At 52.4% G+C, this 14,845-nt stretch overlaps 1 protein-coding gene and 1 non-coding gene across 3 annotated transcripts; both read right to left on the bottom strand.

Moving 5' to 3' along the window:
• Positions 1-124: 124 nt before the first annotated feature.
• PRPF39 (pre-mRNA processing factor 39) lies at positions 125-14,825 on the bottom strand. 2 transcript variants are annotated; one of them, XM_050335722.1, is made up of 14 exons: positions 14,748-14,825; positions 11,027-11,439; positions 10,535-10,660; positions 9,833-9,951; positions 8,933-9,100; positions 8,010-8,175; positions 7,353-7,460; positions 5,280-5,444; positions 4,845-4,971; positions 4,488-4,756; positions 3,741-3,925; positions 2,394-2,468; positions 1,514-1,634; positions 125-788 (listed from the first exon to the last, which is right to left on the bottom strand). In XM_050335722.1, the coding sequence occupies exons 2-14, from the start codon at positions 11,414-11,416 to the stop codon at positions 738-740; spliced, it is 2,070 nt and encodes a 689-aa protein (XP_050191679.1). In that variant the 5' UTR covers positions 11,417-11,439; positions 14,748-14,825; the 3' UTR covers positions 125-737. The 2 variants fall into 2 exon arrangements, with proteins under 2 accessions (XP_050191679.1, XP_050191680.1); XM_050335723.1 differs by lacking the exon at positions 14,748-14,825 and having other exon boundaries at positions 11,027-11,320; positions 11,378-11,429.
• On the bottom strand, positions 4,322-4,407 carry LOC126651385 (small nucleolar RNA SNORD127). The gene has a single exon (XR_007631667.1). It is a non-coding gene; the product is annotated as a small nucleolar RNA SNORD127 (small nucleolar RNA).
• Positions 14,826-14,845: the final 20 nt, after the last annotated feature.

Here is a 14,845-nt window from a genome sequence, read left to right as displayed (position 1 = left end):
TGTCAGGCACTCTGCTCCCAGAGATCCAGGCGTTCCCAAGGCATCCGTGTGCCACAGCCCTTCCTCGGAACACCACTGTTCTGCTCCTGGCTCGACCGAGGCAATCCAAGAAGGCTCAGAGCGCTGCTGAATTCCTTGTTTTTATTACAAAAATGGGAATGATCACTTTGATCAAAATGAAAAAAGTTTTGCTCACACCGTGTACATGAAAAACTCCAAATACAAAAGTCATCCCAAACACAGTTTGTGCTTTTTAGAAAAGAACCAAGGGGGTTTTGCCCCACAGTGAACTCCTGACCCCACAGCTCTGCCAAGGCCTCCAGCCCCGCTCCGGGGTCAATCCCAGCACAGCGCCCGCCTTGGCAAAGCTGTGCTGCCAGTTGGGGTGGGAGCAGGACGGCCTTGGCTCCGGCTTTGGGGCAAAACCAACCCAAACAGCCCCAGCTTCACCCACCCAATCTATGGAAACGTAGGACCAACGGGAATTCCTCCAAAAGCTCCATAAATTAGTGCAGGGAATTAAAAAAATGCATTTATGGTAAATGAGAATTGTACAGAGACCATTTATCGGTTACCAGCACACAACTCTTCACACGTACCCGTGAGCAGCAGCTCGGGTCACATGCAGAGGACCCGCAGCAGGTGGCACAACAGTTCTTTCACAGCCCAAAGTTAGAAAAATATATTTTTTTTTTTAATTCCATCTCTGTCGAAGGTGCAGCGCAGTGCCCTCTGGCTCAGCTGGTGTGGTAATACTGTCCGTAATTCCAGGCGTTCTGGTAGTTGTACTGCAAACACAGCGGGAGAGGCTCAGTGTCCCTGAGCCACACAGACCACCCCACACAGCTCCCACTGCTCCCAGCTGGGCACCCTTGGCAATGAGGAACTGCCCCGTTCCCTCAGGAGGGGTTTGTCTGCTTCCTGCAGCAGGACGTGGAAGGCAGGCAGGGATTTGTGATTGCACTGATCACGGAATGCCCTGAGCTGGAAGGGACCCCAAGGACCATCCAGTCCAACTCCTGCCCTGCCCAGGACACCCCAACAACACCTTGTCCTGAGATCCAACCTGACCCTGCCCTGGCACAGCTCCAAGGGTGCCATTCCTGCAGTTCTGTGTGTAAATATCTGGGGCATTTTTCCTGCCTAGTGCTGGACAGTTTCCAGGCTGGATGAGACTCTAGGAAGGGCGCTGGACCTCAGTGGGATTTAGGCATCCGACGCACTCCCAAACCACGGCTACCCCAGGGCTGGTGGTTTGTGCCTCAGCTCCTCCCTGCTCTGCCCAGTCTAAACACCAGCTTTCATTGAACCACCCCAGTAAAACCTCCATGGCTACGAAAGACACGTGGCTGTGGCACGTGGGGACATGGGTTAGTGTGGCCTTGGCAGTGCTGGGCTGGTTGGTCCAGCCTCAGCCATTCTATTCCCCACTGAAATGCCTCAGAGGAACAGGGAGCTCCATCTTCCCCTGGCCTTCCCTGCCCCTGCCCGGGCAGAGGCGTTCCCGGCGTACCTGGTACCAGGCGTTGTAGTTGTAGGCCGCCTGGTTCACCTGCATGTCCCCGTCCATCAGCTGCGCCGACGCCAGTGACGGGTCCTCCGTCAGCATCTTCTTCTCGTCCGGCTCCTCGGAGCTGGGGGGGAAAACAGCTTGGAATTGGCACCCTGGATAAACTGGGGAACTCTCCGTGTGAGAAGCGTTAGATCACATTGAACAGCACTGCCCCGCTGGGTGCCCTGTCCAGGCAGGGAGATGGGATTGTTCAGGGAAGGGCAGTGGTGCCTCAGAACAGCCTGGCTTTAAATCCTTCTGCTCCCCACACTGAGAGCAATGCAGGTTTCTGCTTAGGGAAGAGTTATTTACCAGCCCTGGTCACCGCTCCTGTCAAATACAACCCAAAAAGTTATGTTCCAATAAATGTTTCCATCCTGGGAGTGTCCAAGGCCAGGTTGGACGGGGCTTGGAGCAACCTGGGACAGTGGAAGGTGTCCCTGCCCATGGCAGGGGTGGCACTGGAGGGGCTTTAAGGTTCCATTCCATGACTCTGTGAATAGTTAATCCAGCAGCACAGTTCTATTTAGTGCACACTTCGAATGATTTAAAGAAGTGATTTTGTTCTTGCACCAGTGGGGTTAAAGCCCCAAAATACCTCTATATCCATTTAGAGACTAAATAAACTCCCAGGGTCTGAGGCTGTTCCCTGGACTCTTCCAGGGCACTCCCACATTGCTGTGTCCCAGCTGCAGCCTGGGGTGTGTGTCCCCCAGGGGTGTCACAGTCTGTAAATTGTCCCCAGGGAGTGTCCCCAGGGGTGTCCCAAGGGGTGTCCCCAGGTGTGTGTGCCCCCCAGGGGTGTCCCAGTGTGTGCTGTCCCCAGGGCTGTCCCCCCTACCCGTTCTCCGCCCGTCTCTTCAGCGTCTCCTGCTCCTTCAGCAGTGCCTGGTGTTCATCATAAGCGTCCAGGAGCCTGGGGGGACAGGGGGATCAAACCCTGCTCACCAGTGTCACCAAAACATTCCCACCCCTGAGCAATCAGCCTAAAATCTCTCCTTGAAACTGTAAAAGTACAACATCCTAAACCAAACCCCACCATAAATTTTAACGAGTGATCCACCACGAGATGGGAAAGCCAAAAGGCTCAGTTTGGTTCCACAGCAGCTCAGATTTGTTCCTCACACTTGATGCAGTTTTTATGAAGTTCCTTTATAAAGGAGAGGGTTTCCAGAAGTTACTTGTGATTCTGCTGCTCCTTCAGTGCCTGCTCATGATCCACGGCAGGACTGAGATTTGGGAATTAACATTTCAATATCAGATATTAGTAGTATGCAAAATTATTCCAATCCCAGAGTAGCACCTCCAGCCTTTTCTTATCCAGCATGGGAAGAACAAGTATGTTCAATGCTGCACAAAACAGTCCTGGCTAAAATTCCCACAAATAGATACCCTTTCCTCTGCTGCATCCAGCTTTTCACACAAAACCTGCTGCTTCTGTCAATAGTGCTCTGGGTGAAAACAGTGTCCTGTGCTCAGTCTGTGCTCTGGGGTTATTTGGGAGCTGCAAAGCTCCTTGGGGCTGGTCTGTCCTGGATCCCAAACCTGCAGTGACTGGCTGCCATGCAGAGGCAGCAGGATTTAAGGACAGCTGCTGTTAAAAACATACAGAGCAGAAAAACTTTACTCATGGTTAGTCCTGATGAGCTGCAAAATGTAAATAAAACCAGGAGCTTGTTTTACAACAGAGAATGGAGAGGACAAAGTCTGTGTAGTATTGAATTAAAAACATGCACTGCTGGTGTATCCTCCCATGTGAGTGTAAATAGGGCTGAACTGGAAATACCCCACCTGTGCAGTTCTGGAAACCTCAAGCAGCAGCTCCCAGGGAGGAGTCTCAACCGACACCTGGGTCACAGACATGTCACCTCCCCTTTGGGGACCACCTGCCTGTACAGCCTTAGCAAGGGGAAACCACAGCAAGACCTGGCAGGCAGTAACACCTTGCCTTATGAGCTGTTGGGCATTGCAGGAAAGAAAGGATAATTTTCTGAAAAGAGATTCCTGTTTAAAAATTTATTCCTATTCAAAAATCTATTCCTATTTAAAACCTGGAATTTGGTTTAGAAGAGCAGCTGTTCCTTAGCCAAGAGCACAAAGGAAACCACATTAACAGATGCCACCAACCCACCCCTGCCCAACTCCTCCCAGCACTCTCAGTGACCCCACTGCACACAGCACATCTTACTTGTTCACGTCAGACCCAAAATCTTCCAGGAACTCCACTTTTCTCTGGGAGAAGGTGATCCTCATTTTGATAGACAAGGCTCCGTGGACAGCCTTGTCAAAGCAGCTCAGGATGTTCTCCTCGTTCTGCTTCAGGTCCCCACTGTACTCCATCTCCAGCAGGTTCAGGTACAGTTTGGTGTTTTCCTGTGCAAAGGGCGTGTCAGAAGGTGCACACCTGGCCCAGCAGGTGTTCCACACTCAGTGTGTGTTACCAGGCACTCACCACAACATCCACACCACAGATACACACGACAACAGGCAGTGAAGAGCCTTCCCTTTCCCCCTGGGCTGGTTTGTGTCACAGACAACCACAGGTGATCTACAGCACAAGCCCAGGTGTGGCACTTTGCTCACAGGACCTGCAGTGCCAGGTACTCCCGTGCTTACACAAAACCACCCCCAAGTACTGCCCCCCAACTCTGTTCACCTTGAGGGGTGAACACACTGATAACATCCAAGATACTGAGAAGGAAGACGAGGGGATGAAGCACATTGTGCTTCTGATGGGAGAGAAGAGTGCAAACTTCAGATTTGGGAACGTGGCAACATCAGTTTAGAGGGACTGTTGTCTCCATGCAGTAATGGGACATTCCATACAGTTACAACTCCTGTCATCACCGTTGCCATGATTTAAAACACGGTTCAGGGACAGAAAAGCAGCAGGGTGGGTTGGGTTTTTGGTAAGATAGCAAGAGGGAACACATACTTTGTCAAGTTCTATGGCTTCTGACAGCACTTTTCTTGCCTTTGGCAGGTTCTTCTGCACTTTGAAGAGGTGCCTGGCCAGTTTGATGGCATAGAAGGAGGCCTCGCTGATGGACTTGGCGTTCCTGACAGCGTCCTCCAGCAGGAGCTCGGCCTCCTCCATGTTGCCGTGCCTGCGCTCCAGGCTCACCCTGCGCAGGCGGATCATGGCCAGCCCCAGGATACACTCCTCAAAGGTCTTCAGGATCCTCCTGGCCTCCTCAATGTTGCCTGCAACACCAGTGGAGACGCTTTCACACATGAGAGACCCAAGAGGCTGCCACGAGCAGCCCCCCTCCCCAGGCTGAGGTGCCCTTACCCTGCTGCTCCTCGAAGGCCGCCCACAGCATGTGCACCATGGGCTTCTTGGGCAGGTGGATGGTGCAGGCCCTGCTGTACACGTGCCTCACGCCCTCGATGCTGTGGTTCTCCATGTATTTGGCATACTAGAGTTGGAAACAGAGCAGAGACGGCCCAATTTAAAGCTTGCATTTGCCTCCAAAAACATGCCAGAACGATAAAATTCTTTTGTTTAAACCCATTCAGCACCTTTATGGAACCACTAGACTAGTTTCTGTAAGGAAGGACGTAGAGAGGCAACGCAGTTGGCAAATGCAGCAGTCAAATCTGGTTGCAAGCAGACCATCTCCTAATGCAACAGATATAGTTATAGATGAACAACGTTCCACAGGGTACAAGGGTTAGTCACCAGGTCAGGTGTGCACTCAGGACAGCTGTGAGCTGCTTCCCTTACCTTGATCCAGAAGTCCTCATAGAGGGCACATGAAATGACACATCTCTCAAAGAGGACCACGACTCGCTCGTGAGTGCCATTCTCTATCTCAAACTCTAAGTACTCTTTCCAGTTTTTCAGCTGAATTTTCTCCAGAGGTTTTACATGAAAGTAAGGCCTCTTGATCTGCAAGAGTCACAGGACCAACAGGTGACTTAGGGACACACACCCAGGGCACTCACACACCCAACAGCCACACAGCACTCAGTCAATGCCGCGTAATGATCAGGGCTTTGGTGACACCCCCTCAGCTACTCACTGCAGGGCCACCCCAGTGTGGACACAGGGATTTACTGACAGGGGATTCCCACTGCAACATGGCTTTTCTAGAAAGCTTTTGGAGTGACAGGGTTTACAGGTGCTGGGAAAGAACCCCGTGTGGGTAATCCCTTGCAAACCTGTAACAGTGACATTATGAACAGTGTCCACCCATACAAGTAAAGTACTCCCTGTCCTACAGCCAGCCCACAAATCAAACTCCAAACCAGGCTGAGAATCACTACAAGGAATGACAGAGCACTGAACTGAACCTCCCATTCAACATTTACATCAAGGTACTTATGCCAAGTCCATGAGTTTGGCAAGATCATGTTCTCATTCACGGCTACAATGGTGGGACAGAGCCCAGCACAGACAGTTTAAACATTGCTCTGCTTAAATTTAAATGGCTTTGTCTGGAACCTTGCCAGGGATCCTTGGCCCTTCCTCACCATCTTTAATTCCACCTGATTATGTCTCTCCTGCACTGCAATTCCCTCCCTCCAAACCCACACAAATGGATGAAGGACTTACAATAATCAAGGAGAAACATGGAGTTCTTCAGGGCCACCTGAAATTTAAAGCCAGTCCCCCCCTCCTGCTCCTCGCTGACCTTTGCTACAGAACCCAACCTGCCATTTTGACCAGCTCACAGCCACCTTGCTCCTGCTAAATAAAACAGGTCTGAGCTGTCCCCAAACCTTTGGTGACACCTCTGCAAACCCACCTCACTTGTGTCCTTTACAAAGACACATTGAACTTCCCATTTCCAGCTCCCCCCAGACCCAGCAGGCTGGTGCTACAGAGCAGATGCTCTCTGCGGGTAGGAAAGCATTGCTGGTGGCCAGGAGCAAGAGGACACCCAGCTCCTCACACATTTCCTGCCCAAAGCCCACAGTCTGAGCTCTTTTCCAAGCTCCACAAATCTGCAGCTTAAGGTTCCCCAAGGCAGGAATCTCAGGGCTGCTCTGCCTGCTCTGCTCCCTCTGCCACGAGGAACTGGCACACGAGTCACTGAGGATGGGATCCTACTGTGGTTTTGAGCTCCTGGGGCTGATGAGGCACCTGGCCCCGTCCAACCCAGTGCAATAAACCCCCCACCAGTTCTCGCATCACCTGCCCCATTAAGGACTCTCTGTAAATCTGTCCCAACTGGGTTACACAATGTACTCTTTAAAAGGAAGCAAATTTAACACAAGAACCATGTTTGTCAGGAAGAACATAAAGACTGAGGATCAAAACCTCAGGTTGTTTTTTCAAATGTAATCCAGCTTAAATCTAAAAAGCTGTATATTTACTGTAATGAAACGATTAGTTTAATTAACTACTTTTAATACATTATATGTAGGAGGTACATGTTGAGATGGCTACTGCTGGAAAACAAAAGTTGCCTGATTTCAGTGTGTAATGTTAAAACACAAACCCATACAAATTCCATTCTCCTTTTAGCACAGGCTTACCTTTCCACTGGAATCACTTCATCCCCTTATGACTGTGCAACACCCCAGAGGAATGAGGCAGCACTAACTCCCAGGACTTACTGGCTCAGTAAACAATTCTCCACATTGCCTCTTTCCAAACACCCCTTAAAGGTTTGAAATCAGCTGACAGCTGCCTCTTCACAGGAAAAATGGCAGAGAAGTGAAACCCTGTTCAAACTCTGAATGTCTGTTCAAGGCCCCCAGCAGTTTAAGTTAAGGCCCAACTGCTGCACCTCATTCCCAGTCCCGTGTCCAAACCTCTTGCTCACGTTGGCTCCCACAAACCCCAACTTACCGCCTCCTCAAACGTCCACCTCTTACTGACTTCATGTTCGTTGTGGTTAAAGATCTCCTGGTGGATCTCAATGATTCTGTGCCTCATGTTCTCTATCTCAGTGACCAGCTGCAACAGAATTTTGAAGAATGTAGCACAGGTAGACACAGTATCCCCTTTGTAACTGCACTGTGTGTCGGTGGTGTGCAGGAATCCTCCCAGACCCATGAAATGTTGCCCTGAGCAGCCAAGGAAGGGCTGGGATAATGCCTGATGGAGCCTTGGCACACACAACTAAATTGGTTTTCCATCTAATGCTAAAGCTGATCTGAGATTAAAGACGAATTTGGACGCAAGTCAACCTTGGATTCAGCATGTCTGTGTTTTCCTCATCAGCAATTCCTTCAGACAGCTCCAGGCTTTCCTGTGCCTGTGACAGCCCTGAGCCTGCCCAGAGCACCGCTGATGAGCTCAGACCCCACATCCCAATCTGTTAACCCAGAAGAATTAATATTCACCCCTAAGCTGTGTGCATGGCTCCCTTCCTGTGCTGTCAGTCCTGCCGTGACCCCTGGCAGCCAAGCCGGGGGCAGTGCTGGGGCAGGGCAGTGCTGGGGCAGGGGAATGGAGGGGGCAGTGCTGGGGCAGTGGCCGGGCAGGGCAGTGCTGGGGCGGTACCTTGGCGGGGTCGGTGATGTCCTCGGTGCCGCAGGGCAGCTCCTCGGCGGGCTGTGCCTCCTCCCCGCTGTGCCCGTTGGCCGCCGCCAGCTCCCGCCGCAGCTGCACAAACTGCTCCGTGGTCAGGAAGTCCCGGGGGAGGTTGTTCTGGATGTGCTCTTTAAACCTGGGGGCAGTCACAAACAGGTCAGCAGAATTTGGAGTTCGTGGTGCCGCACTCCGCCCGACCAGGGCACAGCAATAAATCCAGGGGGGTTCTGCTTTGTGGCTCCAGAGCAGCACCAGGAGTGCCCCTGCTGCCAACACACACAGCACACACAACGGCCAGCACACCAACCACAAGGGGGGCAGGCTTCAAAGGGAAACAGCAGCGTGGGGGACTTAGGAAGCCCTTGCCATGGAACACAGATGGCAAAGGACAAGATCAGTTATAAGGGAAATACTTTATTCCCAAACCAAAAGATCTGTAGAAATCACAGTAAGACTGTGTAATTTAACTGAGGTCGCTGGCTCCCTGCTCACCTCTCCCTACTAAAGCACAATTCCACTATCTCAAACTTGACTAGTATTTCTCTTTGGTCAATTTAATTATTGCTTCACCACACGTGGGCATTGCATGAGGAATTAAAAGCTCAAAACTGTTCACTCTGATTTCTCAAAGACTTCCTCTTCTTCTTCCTCACAATTCCAAGGTCTGTCTTTATGCCACAGCAGAACCTGTGAATTCACCCAAAACCCAATTCCTAAAATGTGCATCGGTACTTCAAACCAATCAGCCCAACCCTCTGAGTACATAAGTAACTAACTACATAAAGCTGAGTGACCTTTCCAAGTTCTTGAGTGAACATTCCCACCTCTCAGAGGCAGGTTAAGGTGTGCTTAGGAAATCCATGGCATTAACCAAGCCTCTGCTTTCCCTTTACCTCTGGAAGTGGTGACTGTAGAGCTGCGTGGGGATTCCCAGGATGCGGTCATAGATGGAGGTAACTTCCCTTAGGTTTCCCTGGTCATTTTCCCAGTTTATATACATTTCCCAGAGTCTGTCAGAACGGAAATCTGTCCCAGCAGCCAGGACTGCATGCTCATAGGCTCTGGAAAAGGAAATCACTTGTTTCCGGATGTGGTGACAGAACAAAAAAGGAAAGTTCTGGCTCTTACTAAAGATGATGAGTATCCTCATCTACTTGGAACTACACTTGTATTAATAATTTAGGTTCTTCCAAGTATTTTTCAGCTATCTGTAGCAAAGTCTGAAGAGTCAGAAAGCTCACACTCATTTTTTTCCCTCCAGCACTACCACAACAGCACAGATAAAGGCAACTGCAAAAGCCACTTGCAGGAACACAAGGTATTAGGAAAATCCACAATATTTACCACTTCTATTTTGTGCAGACTCTGAACCCACTACTGCAGCAGTTTTACACCCAAAAGGTGTGCAGCAACCCTGCAGCTCGGTTCAGTTCCTGTTCAAGGAAGGTTTCTGATCAAACCTTAGTCCAGACTCTTCCTCTAACCACTGCCAGCCACAGCACTCAGACACATCCTAGCCCCTGGAAACCTCCAAGGAATTAAATTCCAAAAATCTAATGGGTGCCAGTGCTGCACCAAGTATTTCTGAACACCTAGTCTGAAGCTCTCAAGCCACAACTTTTCCCCTTGTACCACACTGAACTGTCTCCCCCTTCTTATGGAATTGGGTTCCATCATCTCCTGGAAGTCCTTAAGGTACCACTAGGTTGTTATCAGTTTTCCCCTGACCTGAACACATTAATCTGCCCCCACTGCCGTGTAACTGCGTGGATCCCAGCCTGCTCCCAACTCACCCCCGGATGGTACTGTTAGTTTCGGGATCAGCAGGGTCCAAGGTCTCCTTTAGGAAATTTATATAATGTATCCAGAGATCAACACTAAGAGGAATTGCCTGCAGCCCTCGGCGATACACCTACGAAGAGAACATGAGCTGTACTTCAAATCCTTAGAGGTGTCCTAAGAGAGAGGCAACACTGTGTTATCCGGTGAACCTTAGAAATACTAATTACTGGAATTTTGTTTAAATAATCTACCATTACCATTCGGGTGGAGGTTGGATAGAACATGGCAATGTTCTGATCTCCACGTGCAGAGTCTTGATCTTCAAAGCGCAGCGGTCCCTGCATTCTGACCAGGTTGTGTGGGCAGGCTTTGGGGTACAGACCATAGGGCACAGACCCATTAGAGCATCATTGACAGCGTCTGACCAAAAATGCAATAAGATGGAGCAATTGTGACCAGCAAACCAACTATATCGCTTTGAAAATGAGTAATAAATGGAAGTGACAGAAAAGCCCTGCCCTACTTGTTAAGCTGCAGTGTAATACAGAGGCTTGCACTGCAAAGCTTGACAAACTGTAGAGGTTTAACGCACCTGCCAACAAAGAGAGAGAAGGTTAGCTCCGGGCGGCACAGTGTGACACGGGCACACACGGGGCAGGCACGGGCAGCCCGGTGCCAGGCGGCAGGACCGGCAGTGGTGCTGCCCTACGTACCTCGTCAGACTGCTTCACGTTGTCGTGCCGCTTCTCCAGGTCCGCGTACTTCTTCCAGTACCCGTAGCAGTACGGGTAGTGCGTGAAGAACCTGTCAAAGGCCTTCCTGGCCGCCGGCAAGTGGTTCTGGGGGAAAGGCACGGGGACAGCAATCAGTCCTTCCTTTCAACAGACCCTCCCGCGATTTACACAATTATTAACACTGCCTTAAAACACCGTCTTGTGATCTCTGCTGACACCGAGCAACCTGGCCTATGGAAGGCATCCCTGCCAAGGCAGGGGGTGGAACAAGACGGGCTTTAAGGTCCCTTCCCACCCACACCAGTCTGGGGTTTTACAGTTCTGCCACAACCCTGGCAAGGGCAGCTGCCTTAAGGCAGCATCTGTGACAGCCCGGTGTCCAGTTCTACACTTGCCACTGGACGCCCATGACTTGTTTTAGTCTGGTTTGTTTATTTCTGGAAGGCTGAGGAGAAAGGGGCAGGTACTAACCTCCTGCTCTACATACTGGAGTAGATATACCCATCCTGTGAAATCCTGGGGATTGTCGTCTACCACTTTCCAGAACTTGTCAAAATCCGGAGGGAAGCCAGCCTCAATGTCTGTGGTCTGCAAACTCTCAATATTTGGAATTTCACTCTCCTGCGTGCTCTCCTCGTTGAGGTCCGGGGAGCTGTCCGGGGACTGCTCCATCTCGGTGACACTCATGATCTCGGTGCTGAAGTCCATGTGCTGCTCCTGGACGGTGGGCTCTGTGCCGGGCTCTGTGCTGGGCTCTGTGCCGGGCTCTGTGCCAGGCTCTGTGCCGGGCTCTGTGCCGGGCTCGGTGCCATCGCTGCTCACGGTGGGCTGCTCCTCCTCCGTGCCCTCGGCGCTCTCCATGGCGCAGGGAGTGCTACCAGAGCCTGTGCAAAGCAAACAGCTCAGCACTGCTGCAGCAAGGACTGGCACAGAGCTGGGTGTGCTCAGCACTCCGAGCCTCCCGGGCGCTCCAGGCACCCTGTACTGCACCACAGCCCTCACCACATCTCTGTGCACCAGCCTTATCACCACTAAACAACCGTCAACAGCAGCCAGAGATTTGTACATCTGCACACATGAATTGCTGCAGGTGTTCTAAAACACTAACACAGGGAGCTATTAAGGTGTAAAAGTCAATCATTAGTTTTCCTGTAGGAGTCCAGCGGAAATTTATTCTAAATAATTATGTTCGAATCTCATAGAATCATTCATGTTGAAAAAGCCCTCTGAGACAGTAAAATGCAAGTAACCGGTTACCTGCCAAGACCACCACTAACCCATGTCCCTAAATTCATTCAGTTCTCCTATGTAGTACAAATCAGTCATTTCTTTGCAAAATAAATAGGTGGTAAAACGTATCCTCAGTGCTTGGCTTAAGTGATGACTTCGCAAAGACAAGAATTACTGTCAGCACCAGACTCAGTCCCCCTCGGTGAAGTCCAAATGAACCAACCAGCACCAGAGGGCCACAGAAGTGCTGAGGCTGTCCCTGACACACAGCCCCTCGCTCCCACCCACACCCAGTGCCAGGCACTTCCTCCCACCCCTCGGGACAGACTCCTTCTTCCTCCCACTCCTGCCTCTGATCTCCTGCCAGGAGCCACTGCCCAGCCCTGCCCTCCTGCAGCAGTGCCAGGCCAGCCTGCCCTGGCTGTGTGCCACCCTGCCTCCTGATCCGGCATTCCCGCCTGGAGCTGGAGTGAGGGTGCTCAGCCGAGCCTTCCCCACGCCCCCCATGGGAAAGGGATCCCAGGGAACACCACCAGCCAGGGCACAACAGCTCAGAGCTGCGAGTGCAGCTGGGAGAGGGACAGGGGGACACTGACACCCTCAAACACACTGCACCGCTGCTGTTCTTTGGTTCCCTCAGAGGAGGCGGCGAAATGATTCTGCATTTACAGAAGAGAAGAGAAGTCTCCATCCCACGTCTCCCCAGAGTTCTTTCCTACTGAAAGCCCGGACAGAGAACAGCCAGATCACTGCTTTCACTTCGACAAGTACGTTGATAAACCACCAGTGAAACAGCAGGAAGAAAATTCCTTACACAAAGGAGAAATACCTTATTTTCAGCAGTTTCAGCATCTGAGATAACAGTTCATGTTTTCCCAGGAGTTCACCAAGCCACGGAACTCCAGCACAATGTTAAAGGGTCCACGTGGTCTACTCTGCTATTTTCTAATACCTGTTTTTTCAAAGTATTTCTGTTCTCCATTGGATACATCAGCTGGGAACCACAGGCTTGGAGTAACCTGGGATAGTGGAAGGTGTCCCTGCCCATGGAATGGGATAAACTTTAAGGTCCCTTCCATCCAAACCATTCTGGGATTCCATCACTTTGAGAATGACCAACATTTCTAACTTCAGACATTACATATCAGAGCAGCCTGTGAGCCTCCACCAGCACAACATGCACAGGTGTTAATCACTCCAACAGCCACTGCTGCCCAGAGGTTACCTGGGCAGGGTTATAAACCGAGGGTAAGAGGAGGGTGTGACACAAACAGCAGCCCCAGCACTTGGAAATACCGTTTAGAGGATGTTTACTGCTCTAAAGTTTGAGGTAACCAGTGACAAGACGAAACGGCCTCAAGCTGTGCCAGGGGAGATTTAGGCTGGATATCAGGCAACATTTTTTCATGGAAAGGGTGTTGGAACAGGCTGCCCACGGCAGTGGAGAGTTGCTGTCCCTGGAGGGATTTAAAAGCACTTGGGCACATGGGTCAGTGGTGGCCTTGGCAGTGCTGGGGGGGTGGCTGGATTTGGAGACCAACCTTCACAATTCCATGATTCTGTGAGCAAATGCAACGGTTTTTAACATGGGATAACACAGGCCCTAAACTTATTCTGATGTGTAACAGATGTTTTCACCCTCCAGCTGATTCAGAAGATGTATTCCAGCTTCAAAAAAACGATTCACGTGTCATCAGATTAGGAGGGGAAAAAGGAAGAGGGGAAGCAGCCCTGGATCACCACACGTGGTCTGAGCTGCACACGAGGTTCCAAACTGACTCGGTCTGTCTGACAGATGTTCCAGTCCCGCCCCTGGAGCCGGGGCGTATCCCAAAATCTGACAGCAATCCATGCTTTGAACCAGCCACGGGGACAGGCCATGCCCGGGCCACCAACTGCTCCAGCCCAGGGAGCAGCATGGGTGGGCACAGAGCTGGGGCACACCAGGGAAACCTAAATCCAGGTGTTTTTTTTTTACCTTAGTTCCAACGTTTCTCGCCCTAATTCCTGGCTCTTACCTTAATTCCAGGAGTTTTTACACCAGTCAGGCTAAATAACCGAACTGGTGTATCAGACACCTACACACTCTGATATTAAATAATTCATATCAGCGTGTTTTATTCAGCCCGTTTCCAGCAAACGACTATTGTACACAGAACGGCCGCTTCTGAACGGAGAATGACCTAAAGGGGAACGGGCAGGAAAAGCTCCACGGGGCAGGAGCGGGGCCTTATCTGAGCTCTGCCCGCTGCCGGCGCCGAGGAGGCGCTGCTGGAACCGCCCGGGCAGGGCCGGGTGTGCCCCGACCCCGCGGCCGTGCCAGGACCGCGGCAATCACGGAATGCCAAAGCCACTGAGGCTGGAAAAGCCCTCCCAGCCCATGGATCCCCCTGTGCCCATCCCCACCTTGTCCCCAGCCCAGAGCACTGAGTGCCACGGCCAGGCCTGCCTTGGACACCTCCAGGGCTGGGCACTCCAAACCTCCCTGGGCAGCTCCTGCCAGGGCCTGACCACCCTTCCCATGGACAAATCTCCCCTGACGGCCCTCCCGGCGCGGTCGGGGCCGTTCCCTCCCGCCCTCGGCCCCTCTGGCTCCGAACGAGCGACAACGTCACACGCGAGCGGGGCCGGCACCGCGCGGCCCTTCCAGCGCGGCGAGCAGGGACACGGGGACACACCAGGGACACGGGGGGACACCAGGGACACACCAGGGACACGGGGGGACACCAGGGACACCCCTCACGGTTCCCCGTCAGACGGACCCGAGGCCCGGCCGCGGGAGGCGGCGGGGCCCACAGGGCGCATGGCCCGGCCCCGGCCCCCCGGCTCGGCTCTCTGCCGACCGGCTGCCCCCGGCCCGCCCAGATCCCCTCAGAGCCCCCTCAGCCCCTCCGCTCCCCCAGAGCCCCCTCAGCGCCCCCAGAGCCCCCCGGTCCCGCTCCCTCAGACCCCCCGGCCGTACCTGCCGGAGCCGCCGCCGCCGGGCCTCACGTACCGCGCACGCGCACAGCGCCCCGCGCGCGCGCCGCCCGCCTCCCGCCGCGCGTGCGCACCAACGGC

This window comes from Myiozetetes cayanensis, unplaced genomic scaffold (genome assembly GCF_022539395.1).
Source record: "Myiozetetes cayanensis isolate MyiCay16 unplaced genomic scaffold, myiCay2020 scf6-25, whole genome shotgun sequence".
Taxonomy (NCBI): Eukaryota; Metazoa; Chordata; class Aves; order Passeriformes; family Tyrannidae; genus Myiozetetes; species Myiozetetes cayanensis.
This window is presented reverse-complemented; position numbering and strand designations above follow the sequence as displayed.

Coding starts and splice junctions, on each gene's coding strand:
- PRPF39 (XM_050335722.1), bottom strand. CDS start 11,416: ATGGAGAGCGCCGAGGGCACGGAGGAGGAGCAGCCCACCGTGAGCAGC. Junction 10,661..11,026: donor TCCAGTATGTAGAGCAGGAG/GTTAGTACCTGC, acceptor CCTTTCCCCCAG/AACCACTTGCCGGCGGCCAG. Junction 3,926..4,487: donor AAGCCATAGAACTTGACAAA/GTATGTGTTCCC, acceptor CCCTTTGCACAG/GAAAACACCAAACTGTACCT.